The following is a 21,857-nucleotide window of genomic DNA, read 5'->3' as shown; positions in this document are numbered from 1 at the left end:
AGGAGCTTCTCCATTCCTCTTTCCTTCTCTTCTGGCTTATTTGGCTGGTTGGTTGTTTTTGAAAATTCAGATCATCAATGTTGGTGTCCAACCATGCCAGCATTCTAAATCCATCCTTTTCTCTTGCTCTCAATTTGCCATTTTCATTAAAACAATCATGGCACGTGAACCTCACTTTCAAACAAGCAATTTATCTGAGAAACATAAGAACAAAGAGGAGGAAATAGTTCATACTACTCCACTTTCAATTCTCTGATGACCATTCTTTTCTAAAAGACAGTGTGAGTTGAAATTTTCAGGAGATGAAAATACAGGCTCAGAACAGGACTCCACTGGGCTCACAGGGATTGTGGTGCCCAAATCAAGAAAAGAACCTGTGAAACCTAAAGTTCACATTCCTCTGGATCTGAACGAGACTAATTTTAGCATTGTTTTAAATAATTCAGGAAAACAGGAACACAACCTACATTTCTTTCTTTGGTGTGTAGCAAGTAATTTTTAGTAGAGCTTCATAAATCTTTGCTTTTTTTTTGTTTGTTTGTTTTTGTTTTTGTTTTGTTTGTTTTGGATTATAATTTAGTCTAAAAATGCTAAGTGAGTAGTGTGGGGAAGATAATTAAAATCAAAGATACTAGGTAAAGTATTCTAGAAAAAAAAAAAAAAAAAGGAAATGAATTAATTTAGGAAAAGAATTTTATGGACTTCCCAATGTATAGGGACCCAGAGAAAGCCCTCAGGCCAAAGCCAAGAGAACATCCAATTTCATGCTCCAACTAATTTAAACCCTTGCTATAGAGACAGAAGTGTAAAAGCCAGGAAAATTATCAGACCTTTAAATATTTCTGATGTCTAATAGTAAGAAAGATGTATGTAGTGGCACTACACATCTCACAAGTACAACTCCCACTTGGAAGTGAGAGGTCAGAAAAGCTACGTGAGCAGTAAAGTGAGTAGCAATTTGTATACACACATACACAGATGGAGCACTTTGGAAGGAGCATGTGTAATGTCTCCTGCGAGGACAGGTGGAAAAGCTGACACAGAAAGACACAGTATGTGCAAACGTGGGTAAGATTTTACTCTTTGACAGTCTATACTTTTCCAGCCTCTGGCTGAAACAGTGATGAATTTACCACCTCACGAGCTGGTAAACTAAATGCTTTTTCCTTTTTAAGTAAGGGAATGTATCAGAAATTCTGAATGTATCAGAGATTACTGAACATCTATAAAGCGTTGAATATATTTGCCTAACAAATTTGATTGTATGAACAAAGTAAAAAAAGACAAAATTTCTGGCGGTAAATATTCATTTCCTCACAGAAACTCATAATTGACTTCAATAGGAATTAAGGCTGCAGTTTAAATTAAGATGAGGTTCTGAATGAGGACTGTTACGTTTGTGGCATAAGCATGTGACACATCCCTCATAACACCTCAGCAACAAATACAGATGGGCTTAATTCAGCATTCAGCTCTGCTGGCTAGGGAAGGCATGAGCCTTTTCTGTGCTTGGTGTGCCTAGACCAGCTCCAGTGTGGAACTGACGAGCATACTGCAGGCTGGTCTGCACCAGATGGGCACGCTGTTAGGAGTTACTTAGATAAACTGAACTGCAACAAAACCCTGCACAATCTACAGCACCTGCAGCCAAACTTCATCAATTCATCTTCACAGCGACAAAAAATTCCAAACTTCATTCATATTGAAATTATGGAAGATGATTTATAACTGTGCCCAACGTTAGCAGAACAATTGAGACCGCTATACCCAAGATTCAAAAAAGCTGCATCTTTTCTGTTTGGACTATTTAAATTAAATTAGCATCATACCCCAAAAGAAGAAATCTATTAAAAAGTAAAGCACTGTCTACTGAATTCCTGTTTTACTGCACAGAATGATTTTGTAAGAAGCTCCAGGATCAGGAACACTTGATGTTCTGCTCAGCGTAACACAGAAATTTCTATTTTATAAAATAAAAATGAATTAAAAGCTGTCTCTTCATTTTGGTTGATGCCTGGGGTAGAGAGCTATCCCAAAGGAGTAGGGTTTCTGAGAATGAGAACAGAAATTGAACTTCTATGAAAACCTTCTCCAAAGGTCACAAGAAAACAAGTTGCCATCCTCCACATGGCTGACAGGGAATCCAGCCACAGTTGGCCCGAGCTGGCCCTGCAGAGTGAGGGGCTGATGGCTGAGCGGGATCCCACTGCACTGGCCTCACAGATCACTTCTCACTTGAGACCAATTACTATCTGACTCTGCTTTTCACCCTGTGATTGTGGGTGTAAACTCCATGAGGAATGCCAGAGCATCTGCTCTCCAGGCAGCAGCGAAGGCGCCTTACCTTGTGCAAAAATAGCACAATGGCTTCATAGGCAATTGTATCTTGTCTTACAGTTTTAAGTTAGTGGCAGTTGCTAATGAAAAACAACTTTTACCTCATCAGTGCTAAGGAGCGTTGGCAGCACATTACCAAGTGTGGTTATAAGAACTCTGCTTATGGAGCTAGCTGTGTTACTGTCTATACAGGGAGAACTGAGAGGCTAGTTTTGGTGTTTACCCATTATTCAGTCCACAGTTTTGCTTGCTCTGCATCTGATGGTTTGGTAGAGAGTTAGAGCTATCACAAAGTAAATAGAGCCCTCTGCAACTCACCAGCTCATCAAGAAGTGGAAGAAGAATTTTGAGAACTTTACCAGAACAAAATTGTAGTAACTTTGTCCAACAAAATGTCTTCATGTGGTCCTTTCCAGGCCATGTATCAGTGCTAACACTTAAAATAGTGTATGACTATGTGCTAATGTACTAATGGCCTTATACAAAGGGTTCATGGATAGCTGTAGGTCTAACAGGGCTCTGTTGTTTTGTGCTCATGCACCAGCCTATGGAACTGTCCGTTGGGAAAACTAAAACTGCAAAAGCCATATGTGTTCTGTTATTTCTTGCCATGTTATTTTTTTCTCTCCCCAGATGGTTTCTTCTCTGCTTCTTCTGGAACAGTTTCAGCAACCTGCCTCATTGGTGCAATGGCCCCCAGTGCTCAAGGGGCTGATCTCTTCCTGCCTGGCATAGTTTGTTTTCTTATCATCATGAATCTGCTCAAGTTAAGCTCATCTCTGCCTCTACTGACAATGTCCCCACAACACAAATATTTCCATCTAAAAGATGGCTCAGCCTTCTGTAACGTGATTTAGATCTGGTTGTCCAGCAAGCCTGAGACATGGCCATAGTACTCTGATTATCCTCTTAATTTTGAACAGATTTCACTGGGGGAAGATCATTTGACTTCAGACAGACTTGCAAGCTTAATGAAAATTTGTTTCTTCTCAGAAGATGACCAACTTAAATTCAGAGGAATGTCCAAGTTCACCCATTCCATTGTTCCAAGCTCCATTTAATCATATACTATTAAAGATAAAGAAATCTAATTCCTACCTCCATTCCTGCTCACCACTAGAAAGGAAATGCCAATTTCCATTAAGTCTGAAACATTAGAAGTGTGTATGTACTCCAGAAATAGAAGACAGTTGCAATTTTTTCACTGTTTAAAGCTGGATATTTATGAGTTTTGATCAGAAATAAGAAATGACACAGGAAATAAGAGCAAATAATGGTTACAGATGTACAAGAAGAGCCAAATTAACTACCATTTACAGGAACGTACTCGCTTTAATTTGCAAAATTAATATGGCAGACAAGTATACAGAATGGAATTTTTCTCTTCCTCTGACACCAGCAGGAAAAGCCCAAGTTGCATCAGAAGAGCTAGCTCACAGGGTTTGCTTTCCACTGTATGCAGCAAATCAAGCATAACTTAAGCACCATGGTGTTTTAGCAGCATCTGGAACTAATGGACTTCTTTTCATTTCCTGGTAAATGGCTTTCTGCAAGAACTTTATGGTATCACAGGATGTGGGTGCCTTAATTTTATCTCTCTTTTGCAGCATGCTGGTCTGTACTTAGCAAGCTAGTTCTCAGCTTGCATTTTAAGCTAGTGCTTTCCCCTTCCCATGGCAAGGCTGCCTGTCAACCCACAAATGAGTAAACTTCCTCACTGAGGTAAGCTGAATAGTAGCAATATACAAAAATATTAATGCTTCAGTCTACACTTGAAAACACAGAATTCTGCAAAACAAAATTACCAGAAAGAGTAATTGTCCTAATGACCCACTTTTCATCTTCAGCAAATTTCTTTAGCTACAGAGTACTACAACAGCAATGTCTACAACACAAGTCTCATAAAATATCATAGTATGAGACAGTTATCATCTAATAATTAACAATTTCTGGTTTAATTTCCATGAACATTACACTCTACACAGAAAATCCAGAGGTTCTCCTATACTAGAACTATTTGATTTGCCCAGTACTTTGCACAATGTACTTTTTCCTCTCAGTACAGCTGTGGCTTCTTTAAGTTGGTACCCTGGCTAACTTAGTTGTGATGACCTCCTCCACACTACTGCCAGCAAGGGACAAGGAGCTGCAAGCACCTTACCAAGAGCCACTCAAGTAGATAGTAGGCCATGATAACTAGAGATTGAGAAATAATTTAAGAAAATGCTTACAATCTACTAATATACATTAAAATATATTGAATATGTGATTTTTTTTTCAACTATGCAACAGCCTATAGACTAACAATGAAATATTCCACTTTCTTTTCTCAGTTAGCTAGCAATGCAATTGATCATTACCAGAAGATTATTCTTCCAGGCAAAGGCTTTCAGATAAACAGGTTTCAGGGCTGGTGCACACTATTGCCTAGGATATCTATTCCCTTTTGTGGTTTTGTCCAAGAAATACCCCTGCAGACCTGCTTTTGAGAAAGTTCATAAGTCAAAAGTAGATATACCAGTTCAAGATTAATTCTAAAATAAATGTACTATATTTTCCTTCTTCTAATCATATTTCAGTCAACACAAACTGTGACAACACAGACAAATAGCCCATTATCTGTTATCTGTACTAGGTATCTGGTCACTTTTTCCCCACAGTATTGTTCCTTGGACCTTTGAAAAAAACTTTTATCCGTGAGACAGCTGTTTGAGAAAGATATTGGAACTTGAATATTACATGAAAGCTTTTTAATATTACTATTTTCTTTCAGATCCAAGTTAAAAGACACTTTCAAAGACATCAACTGAAGCAAAGTAGCTAATGTTTCATTACTTTCATTATGCAGTCTTTCCAAAACTCCCTTTGTATTTTTGGGGGGATATGGCTGGCATGGAGTTAACTTTCCCCACAGCAGCACATGTAGTCAGAACAGCACTGTCACACCAGCATCTTGGCTGCTGCTGAGCAGAGCTGGTGCAGCAGACAGGCCCACTCCCACGCCCCCTTACCACACAAGGTGCATTACGAGGGGGGAGCAAGAGGTGGGGAAGAAACAGCCAGGAAGGTTCTAAACAGATCATAGCATACCCTGTGCTGCACGATGACGTGTTAAAAAATAAATTCTGGGGGAACAAGAAGAAAGGGAGATGGTGATTGTGGAAGTACAACAACTATGTGTATTGAAGTCTGCTTCCCTAGAAGTGGCTGAACATTGCTTGCAAATGGGAAATAGAGAAAAATTCTTTTCCTCCTTTTGCTTCCACAAGGCTTCTCCCTTTCCCCCTCTTTAAAAAAATAAAAAAAATAAAAAAAAATAAAAAGTATTAAGTTTAGAAAATAAAACAATTATTTCTGCCTGCTTAACAGATTTACAAACGTTAGAGAACAGCAAAATAAGCCAGTTGATTTTTGTGAATTTTCTCAGATAGGTAAACCATAAGTACCACTGAAAATAAGGATATTTACATAAAGACATACAGAAAGTTCATTCTGATAAATTAATAGTCTGTTGACAGCACAGAGCTACTGCAACAGACCTGGCTATGTCCTTGAAATGCCTCTGGCCTTGTGAGCCAAGAAAGTGGCAGGAAATGGATTTTGCAGATTATGAACGATTCTCATGTCTCCAGAGAATCCTCAAAACTCCCCAAGATACAGAGAATGTGTACAGCATGGTTTAGACCATGTTTTTTTCTGTACTGTGCAGAAAACTCCTATCCCAGTATAAAAATTCTAAGGAAACTTTTTGACTTGCTCTATTATCCTCAGAGCAAGACTTCACATGTAAAGAAGACATGAGCTCAGCTGATGCCCAGCAATTTGATTATTATGTCAATAAAAGCATCGAAGGCAATACTAAAAATATGCACTAGTAAAATTGTAAACACTGAACTTCTAAATCATATTAAATATATATATTTTTAGGCAAAGAATCATCAAAGAACTGGAATCCAGTAAGCAGGTACATAAAAAGAACTGTGTCATAAATACAGTGAGCTGAGAAACCAAGCTAGGACCTATTTGCAGTCAAACTGGCTTCTTCTCCAGTAACTGCACTGCGAAGCTTCTAGATGGAACCTACAAACAAGAAACCAACATCCAATACTTCAAATACTCCGCATCAGGTGCTGTCAGTCATTCCCAGTATTCTTCATTATGAGTGAAATCTCCCGTCTCAGTATGGGAAGGAGTCATAGGGGTTTGGTTTTGAGTTTGTTTTTGAGCTTAAAGCTTTGAAGCCCTTTTTGTTCTGAAACATGGCATTACAATGAGTTCTGTGACAGATCATTTCCCTAACGATCATGCTTCCTGCAGTGAGACTTGTCATCTGCCTCTGTACTGCACCACCACTGCAACCACGTCACATCATAACATTTTCACCCCCAGTGAAAACGCTATTATGTGTGCTCAGATTGACACGCAGACAGGGCTCAAAGAGATGTACCACTCTGACCTACGGCACAGATCAGGAGTGTTCTTCACCAGCATGGTTGAGCTGTTTTGGTTTTGGATTTGAATTTCTTTCACAAGGAAAGCAGAAATCACCTTTAAAAAAAATTCACCTTGCTAAGACCTATCATCATAGTCCTCATCATCCTAATTCTCACTTGCACTTGCCTCCAGCAGTACCACAAAAAAATCCAGACTATGAAATTAAGTACGCTTATTAAACGGACCCATGCTGCAAAATGGCCAGCGTTATTTGCATTATTATTTCCCTGCTCTTAACTTACTCTTTGCACTTCTCTAACTTGCTTATGGCTGCAGAACATCTGCAAGGCATCACTCTTTGATCTTACCCAACTGTCCCAGCTACCCTTTCATTTGTACTCCAATTTGATGCCTCTGCCTGAAAGCAGGCAGAAATTTTCCTCTGGAGCCGACAGCAGTCTTCTCTCAGGAAGAAGGACTTTCCATGGCATCATTCCCTGCTAGCCTTTGCTAATTTCAGGAACAGTTCTTGTGGCTGCCCACTTCTAGAGTGACAGTACTTTAAGAAGAAGGTTAAACCAGGATTTCTGCAGTTGACTGATAAACAGAGTTTGCACGATTTGGCTGACTGGCTTCTAAGACACGTTAAATGAATTGATTATTTTGCACATAAATCAGTGTTAGACATGTCTGTCTCTCTGCACTGTTCAGTATTTTTTTGCTTGTTTGCTACTTTCTTTATAAAAATGAAATTTACAAGCAACTTAAAAGTTCTAAGTTTTAAAAATTGTTCTTCATGTGTTTTTGCTTCTCCTTTTTGCTTTTTCTTACTTGGAAAAAGTTCCAGGGTATTTCTTTTCAACCACCACCACCTTCCTAGATGACCTTTTGGATGTCAGCACTCTGGACCTATTCTAAAGCCTTTAGCATGCAGGAAGAGTTACTGCTTTTCTAATTAAATACATAAAGCCACACACTATGAAGAACTATTAAGCCATTAACAGTTTGTGAATACTGGTTGCTTAAATACATACAAGAGACTAAATCTTTCGTGTTTAGGTTGCTACTGACACGTATTATCCACACTTTAAAAGAATCCAACTGAAATTAGCTCTTAAACTTTTGCATAATCATTATAGTAGTGGATCTCAATGATTATTGATGCACTTTTCTGATTGGAAAAAGAGTTTTCTTAACTAGATACTGTTTATTTCTCTCTGCATTGATTCTGCACAATATGCTTACTCCAAAGAGAACTTTCTCAGCAACTTCTTTGGGCAAGAATTCCTTCCCCTCAAGAAATGCCTGTAGTTGTTGTAAGTGGAAGAATGATAGTTTTCTGCCTACACTTCCTGGAAACTCATATAGGTCTGTGTCTGCTTTTATCAAAACACCTATCAAAGGTCAGGTAATTTTCCATACTCACAGAGAGATAAAAATGCTACCTCTATCTTGATGAATCAGTGCTAGTGCTTGTCCCTTAAAATTAATCTGACATAATCACTGAGAAAACAAAGGACATTATTTGTATAACTTTAAACTCGTTCAGAATTAGAAACTTCTCAGGTTCTCCTACTATAGGGCCCTGATCAACATCTAGAGTCAGGGACAGGAGGCAGGTGACCACACAGCAAATTGGTCAAGCACTGGGTAACTCACCAGAAAAGCTAAGCTCTCAGCTAGTTTTGGCTGACATCAGAAACTATGAGGTCATCAGAGAGCAACAGACTGCAAGTGCTTTCCTTGGAGAGGAGTGAGGGGAAAAAAATGATTTTTAAATAGTTCTCTTTGTCCTAAAATGCTGGAAGTTGGTGACTAACATGTAAAATAGCAATTGTGCCCTTAATACTTAAGCATTACTTGTGTAGGAAAGAATTGCATGTACTTCCTTGCGGGGGGGAAGGGGGGGAACAGAAACAACACACAGTGCCTATAGTTTATTCTGACATCAAAACTGCAATTATCAGTACAAGTTATGATATGTCCACACATTCACTGTATGCCATTCCAGAGGTTAAAAGTTCCAAAACTTAGCAGAGATTTAGGAGCCTTGGTGGTCCTCAGAAAGCCCACACTATCCATCAAGAAAGCTTCTGTCAGCTTCAACAATGATACAAAAAAAACTGACAAAAGTGTTGTGCAGCAAGGATTCTAATGCAAGCAAGAGAGATCAAAATATCTTTTAGCACCTGATTCTTATTTTAACAGTATAGCAGTATATACAGGCAGTAACAAATAATTTGCTAGGGACTTTAATTTTAAAATATTTGAAATAGTAAAATAAAATTTTTAAAAATGACCTTTTTTTTAAATCTTTTAATACCTCTCATACTCAAGATATTGCTCTACAATATTTGGCACTCAAATTTTAATAATTCAACTTAGCAAATAATCCAACTTAGCAAATTTTGATGCTCAATAAAGACATAAAAACAAAGACTACAACTGAAAACATACTAGGGTTTATTTGATTATAAACTGGGATATTTTCAAGCAGGATTCCCTTGCCATTTTCATGTCAGTTCTATGCTCGACTAAACGGAAACCTTTAAAAAGTTTTGCTCTTCTTTGCAGGTAGCAAGAATACCTCAGGAAACAACACTTGAAGGCCTTTTTCAAATAAACAACAACAAATGTTCAATTTGATACACAATAATAGAAAACTATACCAAAATAACAGCACTAAAAATATGTATTAGTTTCAGTAGGCTTAATTCATAATTCCCAGAGTTAAGTAGGAAAGACAGCTGCCAGTGAGTTGTGCTGGGTCATGAGGCGCAGGTATGGGGGGAGCTTGGCAATATCCTACCACAAAGGACTGGATGTTTTAGCAAAACAAACCAGCACAGTCAAAAGAATGTCAGTACTAATTCTTTAATTATGTTACACAAGTCCAGAGAGTAGCTATGAAAGAGTTCAATTTTCTTCATGCCCAAGGAGGCTGTGGATGCCCCATCCCTGGAGGCATTCATGACCAGGCTGATATGGCTCTGGGCAGCCTGGTCTAGTGATTGGCAGCCCTGCACATAGCAGGGGGGTTGAAACCAGATGATAATTATGGTTCTTTTCAACCCAGGCCATTCTATGCGATAGAATGGATCTATGCAATATAATTACATGCATAATTACTATTTTATAATACAATCCTACACACAAACTGTTTCAGAAGACACGGTTTGGGAAGCACTGGTATTATTCAAGAGTTGGGAAACATCCATTTGAACTATCAGAGCAAAGCATTAGTTCTTTTCCTTCCCTAAAACCTAGGGACATTCACTGAGATCTGTCAGCCTGTTCTCACAGATCGCTCCAGCACATGAAGAAATACACTTAAGCATGCAGGGCAGATACCTTCTGGTGACTCTGTGCATGAGCCATAGAGTTAGGAAGGCAGGGCATCACAAAATGAAATGTCATAGCTAAATAACAAAATGCTTGTTCAGGTAACAGGGTTATGCTCCAGCTCATCTCAGAATGCTTGTGTGATGCTATAAAATCATCTTAGGCTAAATTTCTCATACAGCAACCTGTAAGTTGTAAGTACTGTAAGCTGTAAGTACTGCTCTGCATTTAACAGGTTCTTATCTTCACTACATCAACCCGATTTACAGCAAAGGGGAATCCTTCAAAACAGCACATTAAATGAAGTAAGAGATGTGTTTAAGTTAGGTCTCACATTAAACTTCCTTTTCAGATCATTTTGTCACAATGAATAAGAAAATCCATTTCTTATGGATGCTGAAATATGGATGAAAACACTACTGAAAATCTTAAAGGAAAGTAATACTTCTGCTGCAGAAAAGGTTTTGAATGATGAGTCAGTAAACACAGCCTCACAGCCTGAACTGTACACTGAAATACACCAAAAAATACACCAAATATATTTTCATTCTCTGCATAAAGAAAATTGTACCATGGGAGAACAGTAAGTGACAGTAAAAGCTGCCATACATTATACAGACAAAGCTGCTCCCTGAAAAGTGAATGCTTAGCTTGGCAATTTTCATGCATGTGCTTTTGCAGTTATTAAAAATATCGCTCACCCACAAAACAAAACAAAACAAAACCAAACAACCCACCGGAAAAATGACTGAAATGCCATGAAATGGCACAAGGCTGCTCTCTCAAAGTTCTATCAGTATGGTTGTGTCTCTCTCCTTGCTCAGGTCTGTTCTGGGGGTTAAAGGAACACTGACAGGATTAGTACCTTTTCAGCTGTGCTCAACAGTGCTAGAAGACTTTTATAAGTGAGGTTTGAAGAAATTTCTGACAGCAAAAAAGTTTTGAAACTTGAACTTTCGCTGAGTACAACACAGAGATGAGCAATTCTTACTTCTAGCTACAAATATCCTTTCTGAACTGTCTTTGCTCAAACCGTATTTTCTGTCAAAACAGAGCTATCTTCTTTTCTCATCTAAGCAGAACCAGGTCCTCAGACTTGTGATTCCTATCACATACTTGCCTTTTCCCACTGATCCCTAAGCAGACCATTTGCATTCCCATCTTTTGCCTGTTCTTGCCTAGGTCTGGTTTTCTACCAGTTTCTCATATCTTCCACCTGCTCCTTCCAGCTGCCCTGTTCCCCACTGCCATCTCAGTCCCAGCACCCCATCTCTTCTCTTAAACCACTTGCACCATTTGGCTTCATATCTGATCAGAACTGCTTTCTGAACATTAATTGCTTATAACTACAAAATACTGCATTAAAAAGATGATTGCATCTAAGAATACTGTGAAGATCTGGTAGCAACCACAGATTAAAACACTTATTACTCTGTCAATCAGTAGAGAGCTTTTCAAAGACTATTATAAAAATTTTAAGTGATTTTTTTATAAAGAGAAGCAGGTTATGTAGCCATTTCCTGCTACCTGTGTTGCTCACTGTTATGGAGATAAGCTGACAGAACAGATAGAGCTCAGATTTTATAGCAAGACAATAAACAGCCATTACATCAGTTTCACTTGGGAGTCTACTTGCAGCCATATGCTATGACCAACTACTTTGTTTAGAGCAAACACAGCCACTCCAAATCTTTTGCATTTCACAACAAAATCATATTACTCACACTTGCAGACGTCTCAAACCTGAAAGTTCTTATGGCCCCAAGGAACTCCAACTCAGCAAATGAGCAACAACCTATTCCACAAACACTAGCATAAAAAAAAACCCAACACCTCTATTGACTTCAACTAATATTTCCACAATTTTCTATGTTGTACTGTGGATCCGTGTCAAGCTTGAATTCATTAGAGGCAATTCCTCGAGCTCCTGCTTACAGAGCTCACCATATGATATCCAAGAAATAGGATGTCATCCTCTGCACCCCTGAAAGGTAATTCTGTACTCTGTCCTTTCTAGTTTTTTTTCTTCAAAAAATATCAGTGTGATTTTTTTCCCCCTAGTCTAAGCAAATATTTCAGAACAACGATGGGTCAGAATTCATTTCTGTTTATAATACTGTTTGTATTCAGCATTCACATATTCAAATGTCCAAAACATAAAAATTTTTGGAACTGACCAAAACATGAAATGCAGTCTCTCGTTTTCATATGCAGATGCTATTCATGTTAGCTCATTTTCTCTACATAAGATAGAGTATCTGTTGTAGGAATTGAATATCGGAGGAGTGAGATCATATGCTCTCCCAAACAAAAGTGCAAGTGTGTGTATGAGAATTAAAACATTTGGACCTACACAGGAGATTTTAGTTTGAATCCTGGGAGTAATTTACTGAGTTCTCTGCTGCACTGAATAAGATGTTGCGCATCCTTTTTTCAGAAAAGGAAATAGCACAGGGGGTTATGCAAGTTGTTTGATGGGCACACATCCACTGTTGCTTTTCCCTCATCCCTCTATTTCACTCTTTTTTTTTAAGAAATGTCCAAGCTGTCCAGAATCAGACCAGAAACTGCTCTGATTTCATCCCATAGTAGTAGAGCACCTCGCCCACAAGTTATGTTTGAACATCTCTGATCTCATTGCACTCATGTGAACGCTGGTTGCACAGTCTCTCACACACAGAAGCAGCTCCCTCCCAATTTTCCAAGTGCTCAATATTCACAATTGCAGAAAAAATTTCAGGAAAGACTAACTTGTAGCTGCACACTCAATTTTTTCACGTCAGTGATCAATATGTGGAAATCTTCTGAAAATCTGATAATTTTCTCCTTTGAAAAAACTCATCCCACGTGTTTTGCAATGACAGTTGGAAGCAGAGGTGTCTCCTCAAGCAGCATTCACAGGAAAGCAAACAAAAAACTGCACTTACATTTTAGCAATCTCAGGTAGGTTAAAAAAAAAAAAAAAAAAAAAAAAGTGGAATCTATTTTCTTATTTTAATATAAAACCAAAGAAAAAAATCAGCAAACCACAAAGAAAACCACAAAGATAAAATAAACTTTGTAAGACTTTAGAAAGTTTCAGAGTCTTGCCTTCACAGACTTTCCACTGACAGCACCACTGAGGAAAAACTGGGTGAGAAGCAGTTCTCTTGCAAAAAGAAACCAAGAGCATCAACTGCAGAGACAGCAGCTGTAAATGGCTGCTCTGGCATGCGCAGTGCCTCTAGGCTGCCTTCATTGCTCAGTGGGGAGTGCTTTTTAGAAGCTGTGGTTTGCAAGCAATTTCCCTTGCCATTTAAGGCACTCTCCTGCAATGGCAACACACTTGTTGACATCGCTGTAGCAGAATCATTTCCATGCTGTACACTGCTCTCTTCCTGACATTAAAACACAAAGCTTCTCTGTTTAATTCAGAATGGTGCAAAAAAACCTGCATCTTAATTTAGTGGTATTATGGTTTTATGACTTTTGGTTATCGGTATTCCACATCATAACTTGTCAATGGTTTATGACAAGTGGCCCTTAAGTTCAGCATTAATCACAGTAGGAAAGACTCATTTGCTATCCTTTTTAATAATCTAACCTTCAAATCTTGGAATGTATGTGAGAACATTATATCCTGAGCTTTGCTGTGATTTTCAATGAACCTAGTACATTCTGCATTCATTTAAAGGCTTCCATAGGTGAGATTCCATACATAGCTATCTTAAAAACATACCAAAACTTACCTACTTTATCACTTCAAAATCCTCATGAACAGGTAAATCTTAAAAGTATAAAGTGGCAAATTCAGGAGGTCAAAATTCACTGTATTTTATTTAAGTTTCGTAAGCGTTCTCTAAGTATTACAAAACTTGGATTGATCAGTATGAAGGATAAATAACTCCTTACAGATCTTGCATTCATTTATTTGAACCACATCCCTTGTATTCAGCATTATTCCACTGCTGAATATTCATTCCGTGCTTAGTCATTCTATTCTCTGTTAGTATATACTGACCCAAGTGGACACTGGGTTAAGCTGTTATTATTCCTAGCATTTTCTCAGAGGGAGAGTGAGTGCATAGTGTAGCTCTTAAGAAATGTTTACTTCTAAGTTCTTTAACTAGCAATCCAGAACAGCAAAACCAGCAGTGCTACTTAATCACAGAATAACAGAATGGCTTGGGTTGGAAGGGACCTGAAGGGACAAGTTCCAGCTCCCCTGCCACAGGCAGGGCTGCCAACCACTAGATCAAATACCAAGTAAATCTTGCTGCTATTTCACATTGCTCCCCCAGTCACAGTTGACACTCCAGGCTAGAACAGTAGGCTGCAGGTGTGGAGGATGTAGAAATGTCTTTCAGTTCTGTTGAGCCATCACAGTTGAGCACAGAAGCATTAATGAAACTGCAAACTATGCTAAGTTACTTCATCTACATATTGGGCAGCCTCAAGTACTGTAAATTTCCCTCTCCACTTACCAACACAGATAAACTGTGCAGGTGTGCAAATTCACACACATGAGGATCATTACTGGGGATGGAGGAATACGTATATTGCTTAGAAGAGACAATATTCTGTCACTGCCATCAAGTACAGTGTATATAAAACATTGTGTGCATTTAAAAAATAAATGTGTTTCATTATAATTTGAATTCTTCCAAGAAAGAGCAAGAATACTAAGAAATCCTCCAGATACTCTACCCAAACTTCCTTAAAAACCAGAGATTTCTCTGAGGTGGACATGAATGTGATTTACATGTCTTTTAAGACTTCTGAGCTGTATCTCCTGATTAGCTGATTTGCTATAGTAGCAGTATTGGCCATCTTTCCTTGTGTTATGTGAGCATGAGATTTTAAGTGGATTCAGTTTGGCTTGCAGTTCTCTAGAGCTGCTGACATATATTTATAAATGCTACCACTAAAACTCCTAACACACCTACATTGCAAAAACGTGGAGGATGCTTTGCAATGCAAAGCCTTTCACAGCTGTGGCCCATTTGGCACATTTGTCTCATCTCATCTGCAGACAGTGGAAGTACAAAGCTGGTGGCCCTGTTCCTGTGTCTCACAAGCTCTCACTGACTTCCGTTATTTCATCTAGAGTTGTTCAAAATGGAAACTACAGTTGACGTGATCACATTTTTGAGAATTTCAGATTTGCTGACATTAAGCATAGCACGGCTTGGCACAAAAGCATCAGCTCTCCCTTGACAACACCCGTGAGATGTTGAACTGAGATGTTGTATGTTGCAACATTACTGCTTCAGCTCAACAGATGTTGAAACTGAGATCTGGAGAAATGAAGACAACACCATGAGTTTCTCTAACAGCCTAGATTGTAGCTGATTCTGTCTCTTACATCTTATTCCAGAAGCTTAACTACTCTCTACCATTTGTCTCCCTCTTCTCTCCACCTACTTGCGCCTTAACTCACAAGCACACAGAAACAGTTCAGGAGCTAAGATGATAAATACTCCCTTCAGAGGCAATGCATATGATTCTGTGGAAAGGCCTTACTAGCCATAAACTTTCCTTTCATCTCAGTTGAGACTCCCTATTGCCCTACATTTCCTTGAGTACAAAGTATGTCAGGTTGTATAAGACAGATATGCTTCATATAAAAAACAGCTCTTTGCTTATGGATTGTACAGTGTTTTTGCAAAGTTCCATTTTTCTGTTAGGCAGCTAAGCTTGATTATTTCTCTTTTTTTTTTTTTTTTGTCAGGGAAAAAAGTCTATTTCAGATGGCAATTAAAAATATTGCTCCAGAGAGTCCACATCTTTGCAACAACAAACACAAATCATTCACCCACAACAAAGATACATCTAGAGTTCTGTGCCAGGGCACTGGGATCAAAAATGGAGGACAGAGAGATAGTAAAAGAAGTCTTTGAAACTAGAGAATAGAAAACTAAGCTAGTGGGCTAGCTGAAGAGGTACTGTCACAGAGGGAGTAAGTGGAAGAACTTATTGTGGAGGCATGAAAGAGCAGAAAAAAGTGGATTCTGTTAGCCATACAACACTACAGATAATGTAAGCTGGTACTGAAGTGCTCACAGCTAGTTTCTAAAATCTCAGCACTGAGGGCCCCAAACTGCTTTACTTGAAAGAAAAGGAAACCTGGAAATAGATAAAATATTTTAACAGTTTCAGAAACCCCAGTGAACACGATCTGTTTACAAGTGTATGGGTAGCCCAGAAATATATCAGGACACACAGTACAACTGCCTCAGAAAAGTAAAAACAGGGGTGGACAGGGGACAGCTTTCAAAATTGTCTAAGTAACTTTAATCTTGATATTTACAACAGGAAGTCAGTTTTGCCACTTTAAGATTTTCTACTCCTGTCTTTGCACAGGAGAAATTCAGGGCTCAGCCTTAGCTTTCAAGAGCTATTACAAATGCCCCCAAAATATTCTTAAAGTTCTGTAGTTCATAAGTCTGATTAAAAGAAATAACTCATTTTTATTCATATGCAGTTAAAGATGAATAAATGCCAACAGCAGACACCTGCACACGCTGCAGAAGGTGGCAGAGCTCAGGGACCCCCAGAAAGTGCAGGCAGTCCTGATCCCAGAAGCCAACACAAGGGTGCTTCTGCCTGGAGCAACACACAGATATTCTGTTTGACACGGAGCTGTTCTTGCTGGAGTTTGTAAGGCATTCACTCCTAGCCAAGGAGCTGAGCACACGCCAGCAAGCCCTGCTGAGCATACAGAACCTTTCTGCAGTGCCTCTTTCCATTGCCAAATTGGGTGTCCCCTCTTTGGCTGCTCTGCATGCTGTTGCTGGCAGCATGGGAAGAATAGGAATGGTGACAAAGGGGAGTGATAGAAGTAGGACTGGGGAGGTGTACTGCAAAATGCAGGGTAACACAGACATTTGAACTAGTGCTAAATGAGGAAGTTAAATAAGCATGATGAGACATCAAGCCAACACAGCACAGTTAAGTGTGAGTTAATTCACTCACCTACCTGGGGGGGGCAGATATATGCCTATGAATATTAACTCTTAAAACTAAATCAAGAGTGCAAACAGAGGACAGAACATTTTTGTGGCTTGCTGTTCTCCTTTGCTTTCTCCCAGCGTGGTATATTCATTGCTACAATGCAATTGGCTCAGGAAAAGAAAACAGGATGACTTCTGTGCAGTAATACAATGCAGTCACAGCTTCAGCATGCAGGCTGCCTCATTGTTCCATGCATGCATACACTCTCATGGCAGCAGACAGTTTTGCAGACAGGTCATTGGAGTTAGACAAGTAGAGACTTGATTCCTAATGCAAGGAACATTTTGAGAAGTCACTTCATGCCATTTCCTCCCTTCATTTCTTCAGCTCCACTGTATATGTGACCTTCCTAGCATATTCACTGCTGATTTGTTCTTCAGAACCCAAACTTACATTATCTAAAGAAAAACTAAAACTATAGGTAATGGTTCTCTGCCACTGAGAGCTGGATCTTCAGCCTCTGCACAGCAGTTTTGTGGCTTTAGGTTTATACTGGTGAAACATTCTCAGTATGGTATGACAGTGATGTAAGTTAACACAGAACGATTAGCAAATGTTTCTTCCATACAACATAAGAAAATCCCATTAGCTTTTAATCAGTGTCTCACCTTATCTGCAGTTATCAATCAAAATCCCACACCAATATGCTAGCCATCAGCTTATTCTGTTTGTGTAGGGCCAAGTGAAGAAAACTACACATTTGGTCCAAGTAATTAGCTAATTCTTGTCCAGAAACCACATAACCATGCTGGTGTGGTGCAGTGCTCAGAATAACGTGTCCTCCTTAGTACATTACTGTAAGAAAACCGATTGGCTTACAGCTTAGAACTGGTTTGTGTCTGAGACAGCCCAGGAAGTGAGCAGGCCTGCATACAGCCATGCATACAGCCCTATACACCATACTGCATAAACCAAGTCTTGATTCTGAATTAAGCATTTCAAGGCTGCAAGATGTGAAAAGGGAGTGTTCCAGCGATACCAGATTTCACTTCCTTCTACTTTAATGCCTATCCTCCTGCCTGAGAATCTCCACTTAACCTCTAGTAGCCAATATTACTAAGTTCTGCCACTTAAAAATTAGGTCTGCTAAATCCTTTCTAGAGGGATAGACAGCAACCCATTGCCTGAGCAATATAGAAGCTGATGACTGGAGAAGGAAAACACAAAAATTCTAGATGGAAACATCCAAAGCCCTTTTGCATGGAGACTACACAGCCTCAGATTTCTGTGTGCTTACTGAAAGTCAGTACTTTTCACATGGAAAATAAAAAAGTCTCACTGAAAGCTGTCAGGCAATTATTTAACTTCCTGAAAGTAAGGAAGTGGCTCAGTAGTGAGTGAAGCTTTTCAAAAGCTGCTAAATTGCTAATATATTTGCGGAGTGTAAGACAGAAGCCTACATTAAAGAGCTAATGGAAAAAAAATGCTTGCAAGCATAACTTTTTTTTTTCTTTTTTATCTATATAAAGAGAGCAAATGATTTTTTGCTGTTACTTTGTTTTGTTCTGTTTTTGTTGCCAAAAAGACATCATGGTTGCATTGCATCAGGTATGTTAGTATGACTTTTTTGATCAGAAAGTCAGCATCGATATTAGGGCACATTCTTTTATCAATTTTACACCAAAGTTTTTAATAAGTAAGCACCTGGCAATTACAGATTTTCATTAAGCTTGCTATTTCAAGTGGGGGAAGATGACAGACTAAGAAATACTGCACTGAGGAATTTAATGGGATATTTCAGCAGTGCAAATGTTTACAAGGCACTTCAACAAAAAAATATGAAAATAAGTCCCAAAGCACAACCATCACAATTAAGTGCCTGAAATTTGTCTTACCATAAAACCAAAGCCCATGTCACCTCTTCCTATTGTTGCTCATACAATAAGAAATTCCTTCCTACCTTCCTAGCAGGCAGCACAGTAGCCCATAGCCACCAGGCAGAGTAATCTGCACAGTAATGATGATGCACAGTGGCTCTGCTGCCACCATGATAGGAGAACCAGCCTCTCTGAGCCACCTGCTCCTACCATTCCCACTCCACCCATGGTTTATATAAATGAATTCTGAACACCAAAATGCAAGTTAAATAGAAAAATATGCAGATGGATCTCTAGAAATGTAACACCAGGCAGAGAAAGAGGAGCTCCATGCTCTCACATAAGCCTGTGCCAAACTAGATGGTGAAAGCAAGGTCTGTGAGGTTGAATACTTGACACTGCAACGGACTGTTAATTGCTTTAAGTGCTCTAGAGAGGAGTTGAAACATATCCTTACTCTGAGGTTCTTCTGTTTAGTAAAAGTGCATAGAGAGGAATTGGCTCAAGCTAGACTGCTGTCTGCAGACAGAGAAAATAACTATTTGAACTTCTTGAAATAAAGCAATGTTACCCCTCTGAGTCTTCCAGCCCTCTCCGTTAGCTAACACATCCACTGTGTGGGGTGGCAGAGAGAGCAGGCAGTTACCTGCCCTTCTTGGAAAAAGAGACCAGTGGGAAGTCTTATAAAATGGAAAGTAGGACAGCAGATTTAAAAAAAAAAAAAAAAGAAGAAGAAGAAGGGGAAAAGATTCTTTACCATACAGCATTCACTTGTTTTCTTACAATATGCAGCAGCTACTAACCACATTTATTCAGTGTTGACTCTTTTCAGAGATTTTGAAGGACAGGAAAGCTGAATGCTCAGACTTTAAATGCTCTTAGTGAGTTATCAACTAAAAGCAGATCATTTTCTTGCTCGCATCAGCAACAGAGAGCTACTAAAGTGAAGTTATGACAGAAACATACACATTTAATGTAGGTGAGAAGATATTTCAGCACTGCATATAATCTGCACTTGCAGAAAATGTGCTCTTGGCCATTTTTAGGGTGAACAGTACTTAATAAAAAACAAACTTTGTGCCAACTTTGTGTCTGCTGTAATCCCGCGTTACATTAAATATTGATGGAAGGTACTTAGACACAAAATGCTGCATGTTATTTTCAAGAAAATAATTTCTGAAACAGATCCATAAAATTATCTTTATAGTAAGTATTAATTCAAAATTAATTGCTTTACTTACTACTCACAGCATGTGACAAATTCATCTACATTGGGCTAACATCTAGAAGCAGTTTTAAAAACTAATTAATCATAAATGTAATTTTTCAGCTATAGAAACTACCTTACAATGTTGAGACTTTTTGTCTTAACCACACTGCTGTAAAAATCAAACTGAGAAGCTTAGGGTAGATTCTCAGATCAGGGAGTACTTAAATTGATGAGAAGATCGTTTCTTACAGCTCTTAAGCACATAAAACAAAGTAATGTTTTTTGAGACTAAACATAAAGATAATGTGTGTTCTCACAAGAGATCAATTTATGTGTTTTTAAATGCAACTACGAATCTTTTGTTTTTCTTTTAAAAAGTCTTACTAAACCCACAACTGTGCGGAAGACATTTTAGCTTTGTACATCATACGTTAACTTTCCAGATCCAGGTTATGACACCATTGCATTCAATTATATTCTAGCTGCTGAATAAAGATGTTTTATCTCCACTTAACAAAGCTTAGAATCTGTTTGAATTCTACAAAGACATTATGGGATTAAAATTAGAGAAGCAAATATCAATTGCTACCTACCTTGGGCAAAAGCATCCTGGCACAGAAAGGCAACACCAAATGCCAAGAGTTTAAGGCGCAAAAACATGGTTATTTCTGGAAATCAGACGTATCCTTACGAAGCAGCATGTGTCTCTCTCTGGAAAGCAAAATTTGTGTTATCTTTCTGTAAAATAATTTTGCAGCAAAACTTGAACCAAAAAGGAGAATAACCGGACACATACATTACACTGCCTGCTTATCTGCGAAGGAGTTGGCTTCCTCTGTTGCCCCAACCTAACCACTCGCAGACTTGCTGTGCACAGTGATGTCAGAGACCATTACTTCTTCAAAAAAATCTTTCAGTTTCCAGGAAGTTAAGAGGGTTTTTCTTAAATTGCTGCAGTAATACCCAGCTTCCTTAATTCAAAAGAAATAGATTGTTTTCAGCTATTTCTACAGGGGAACTACTGAGACTTAACTTTTCAAAGGACCAGACTCAAGAAATCATCATTCTTTTTCTTCTTATTCACTTTTCTGTTGGATAAATTTTATTGACCCTCCTCTCACTTACGGACTGTCAAGATTTCTGTTGAGACAAAAGGAAACCCAAACAATCAGTCAACAAAATACTTAAATGGCAATAATAAGATCTTCATAAAAAGACACAATTCTGATTTTTTTTTTAAATTCTTTTTTTTGCAATAACACAATTCTAGAACTGACAATAAGATTGAACAAATGGATATAGGCAATCTAATTCTATTTTCTAATTCTGTCTTCAATTCTTAATTACATATCCCCCATACAATTCTCTTATTATGATAATGCCAGAGGACTGTGGTCCATTTCCTGCAGTAAATGCAACCTAACCAAAGAAGTTTATGCCAGTACACCCAATATCTGGATAAAAGATACACACTGTATAGTAGTGTACAAAGGGAATAAACGTTGGAGTAGCTTCTTTCATTGGAATATATTTGTTTTATTTTTCAGGTCTTCCTAAGCATCACATGCATACATTTACATAATAATTTACAGACAACATAAGTAAACTCAATTCCTCGTAAGACTAAATCCAGCTTCAAATTTGAGTCCAACTTTGAGTGAAACCCTATAACACAGGCCAAAATCCTTCCATTAGACAATGTGTGTCTATACCACCTCATATAA

The 21,857-nt window shown here is 38.5% G+C and overlaps 1 protein-coding gene across 7 annotated transcripts in view; it reads right to left on the bottom strand.

The window, feature by feature from the left end:
* PTPRC (protein tyrosine phosphatase receptor type C) overlaps positions 1-21,039 on the bottom strand; it is a 59,181-nt gene extending 38,142 nt beyond the window's left edge. For all 7 annotated transcript variants that reach the window (XM_042820194.1, XM_042820195.1, XM_042820198.1 and 4 more), the window contains exons 1-2: positions 20,930-21,039; positions 20,727-20,844 (exon numbers count right to left, since the gene is read on the bottom strand). In XM_042820194.1, coding sequence (XP_042676128.1) covers positions 20,727-20,793 — 67 coding nt within the window. In that variant the 5' untranslated portion in view covers positions 20,794-20,844; positions 20,930-21,039. The remainder of the gene's footprint in view (positions 1-20,726; positions 20,845-20,929) is intronic.
* Positions 21,040-21,857: the final 818 nt, after the last annotated feature.

The sequence above is a fragment of the Centrocercus urophasianus genome, unplaced genomic scaffold, assembly GCF_019232065.1.
Source record: "Centrocercus urophasianus isolate 14NV4802_14NV808 unplaced genomic scaffold, USGS_Curo_1.0 seq_18, whole genome shotgun sequence".
NCBI lineage: Eukaryota > Metazoa > Chordata > Aves > Galliformes > Phasianidae > Centrocercus > Centrocercus urophasianus.
Note: the sequence above shows the minus strand (reverse complement) of the source record. Positions and strands in the feature narration are given on the sequence as shown.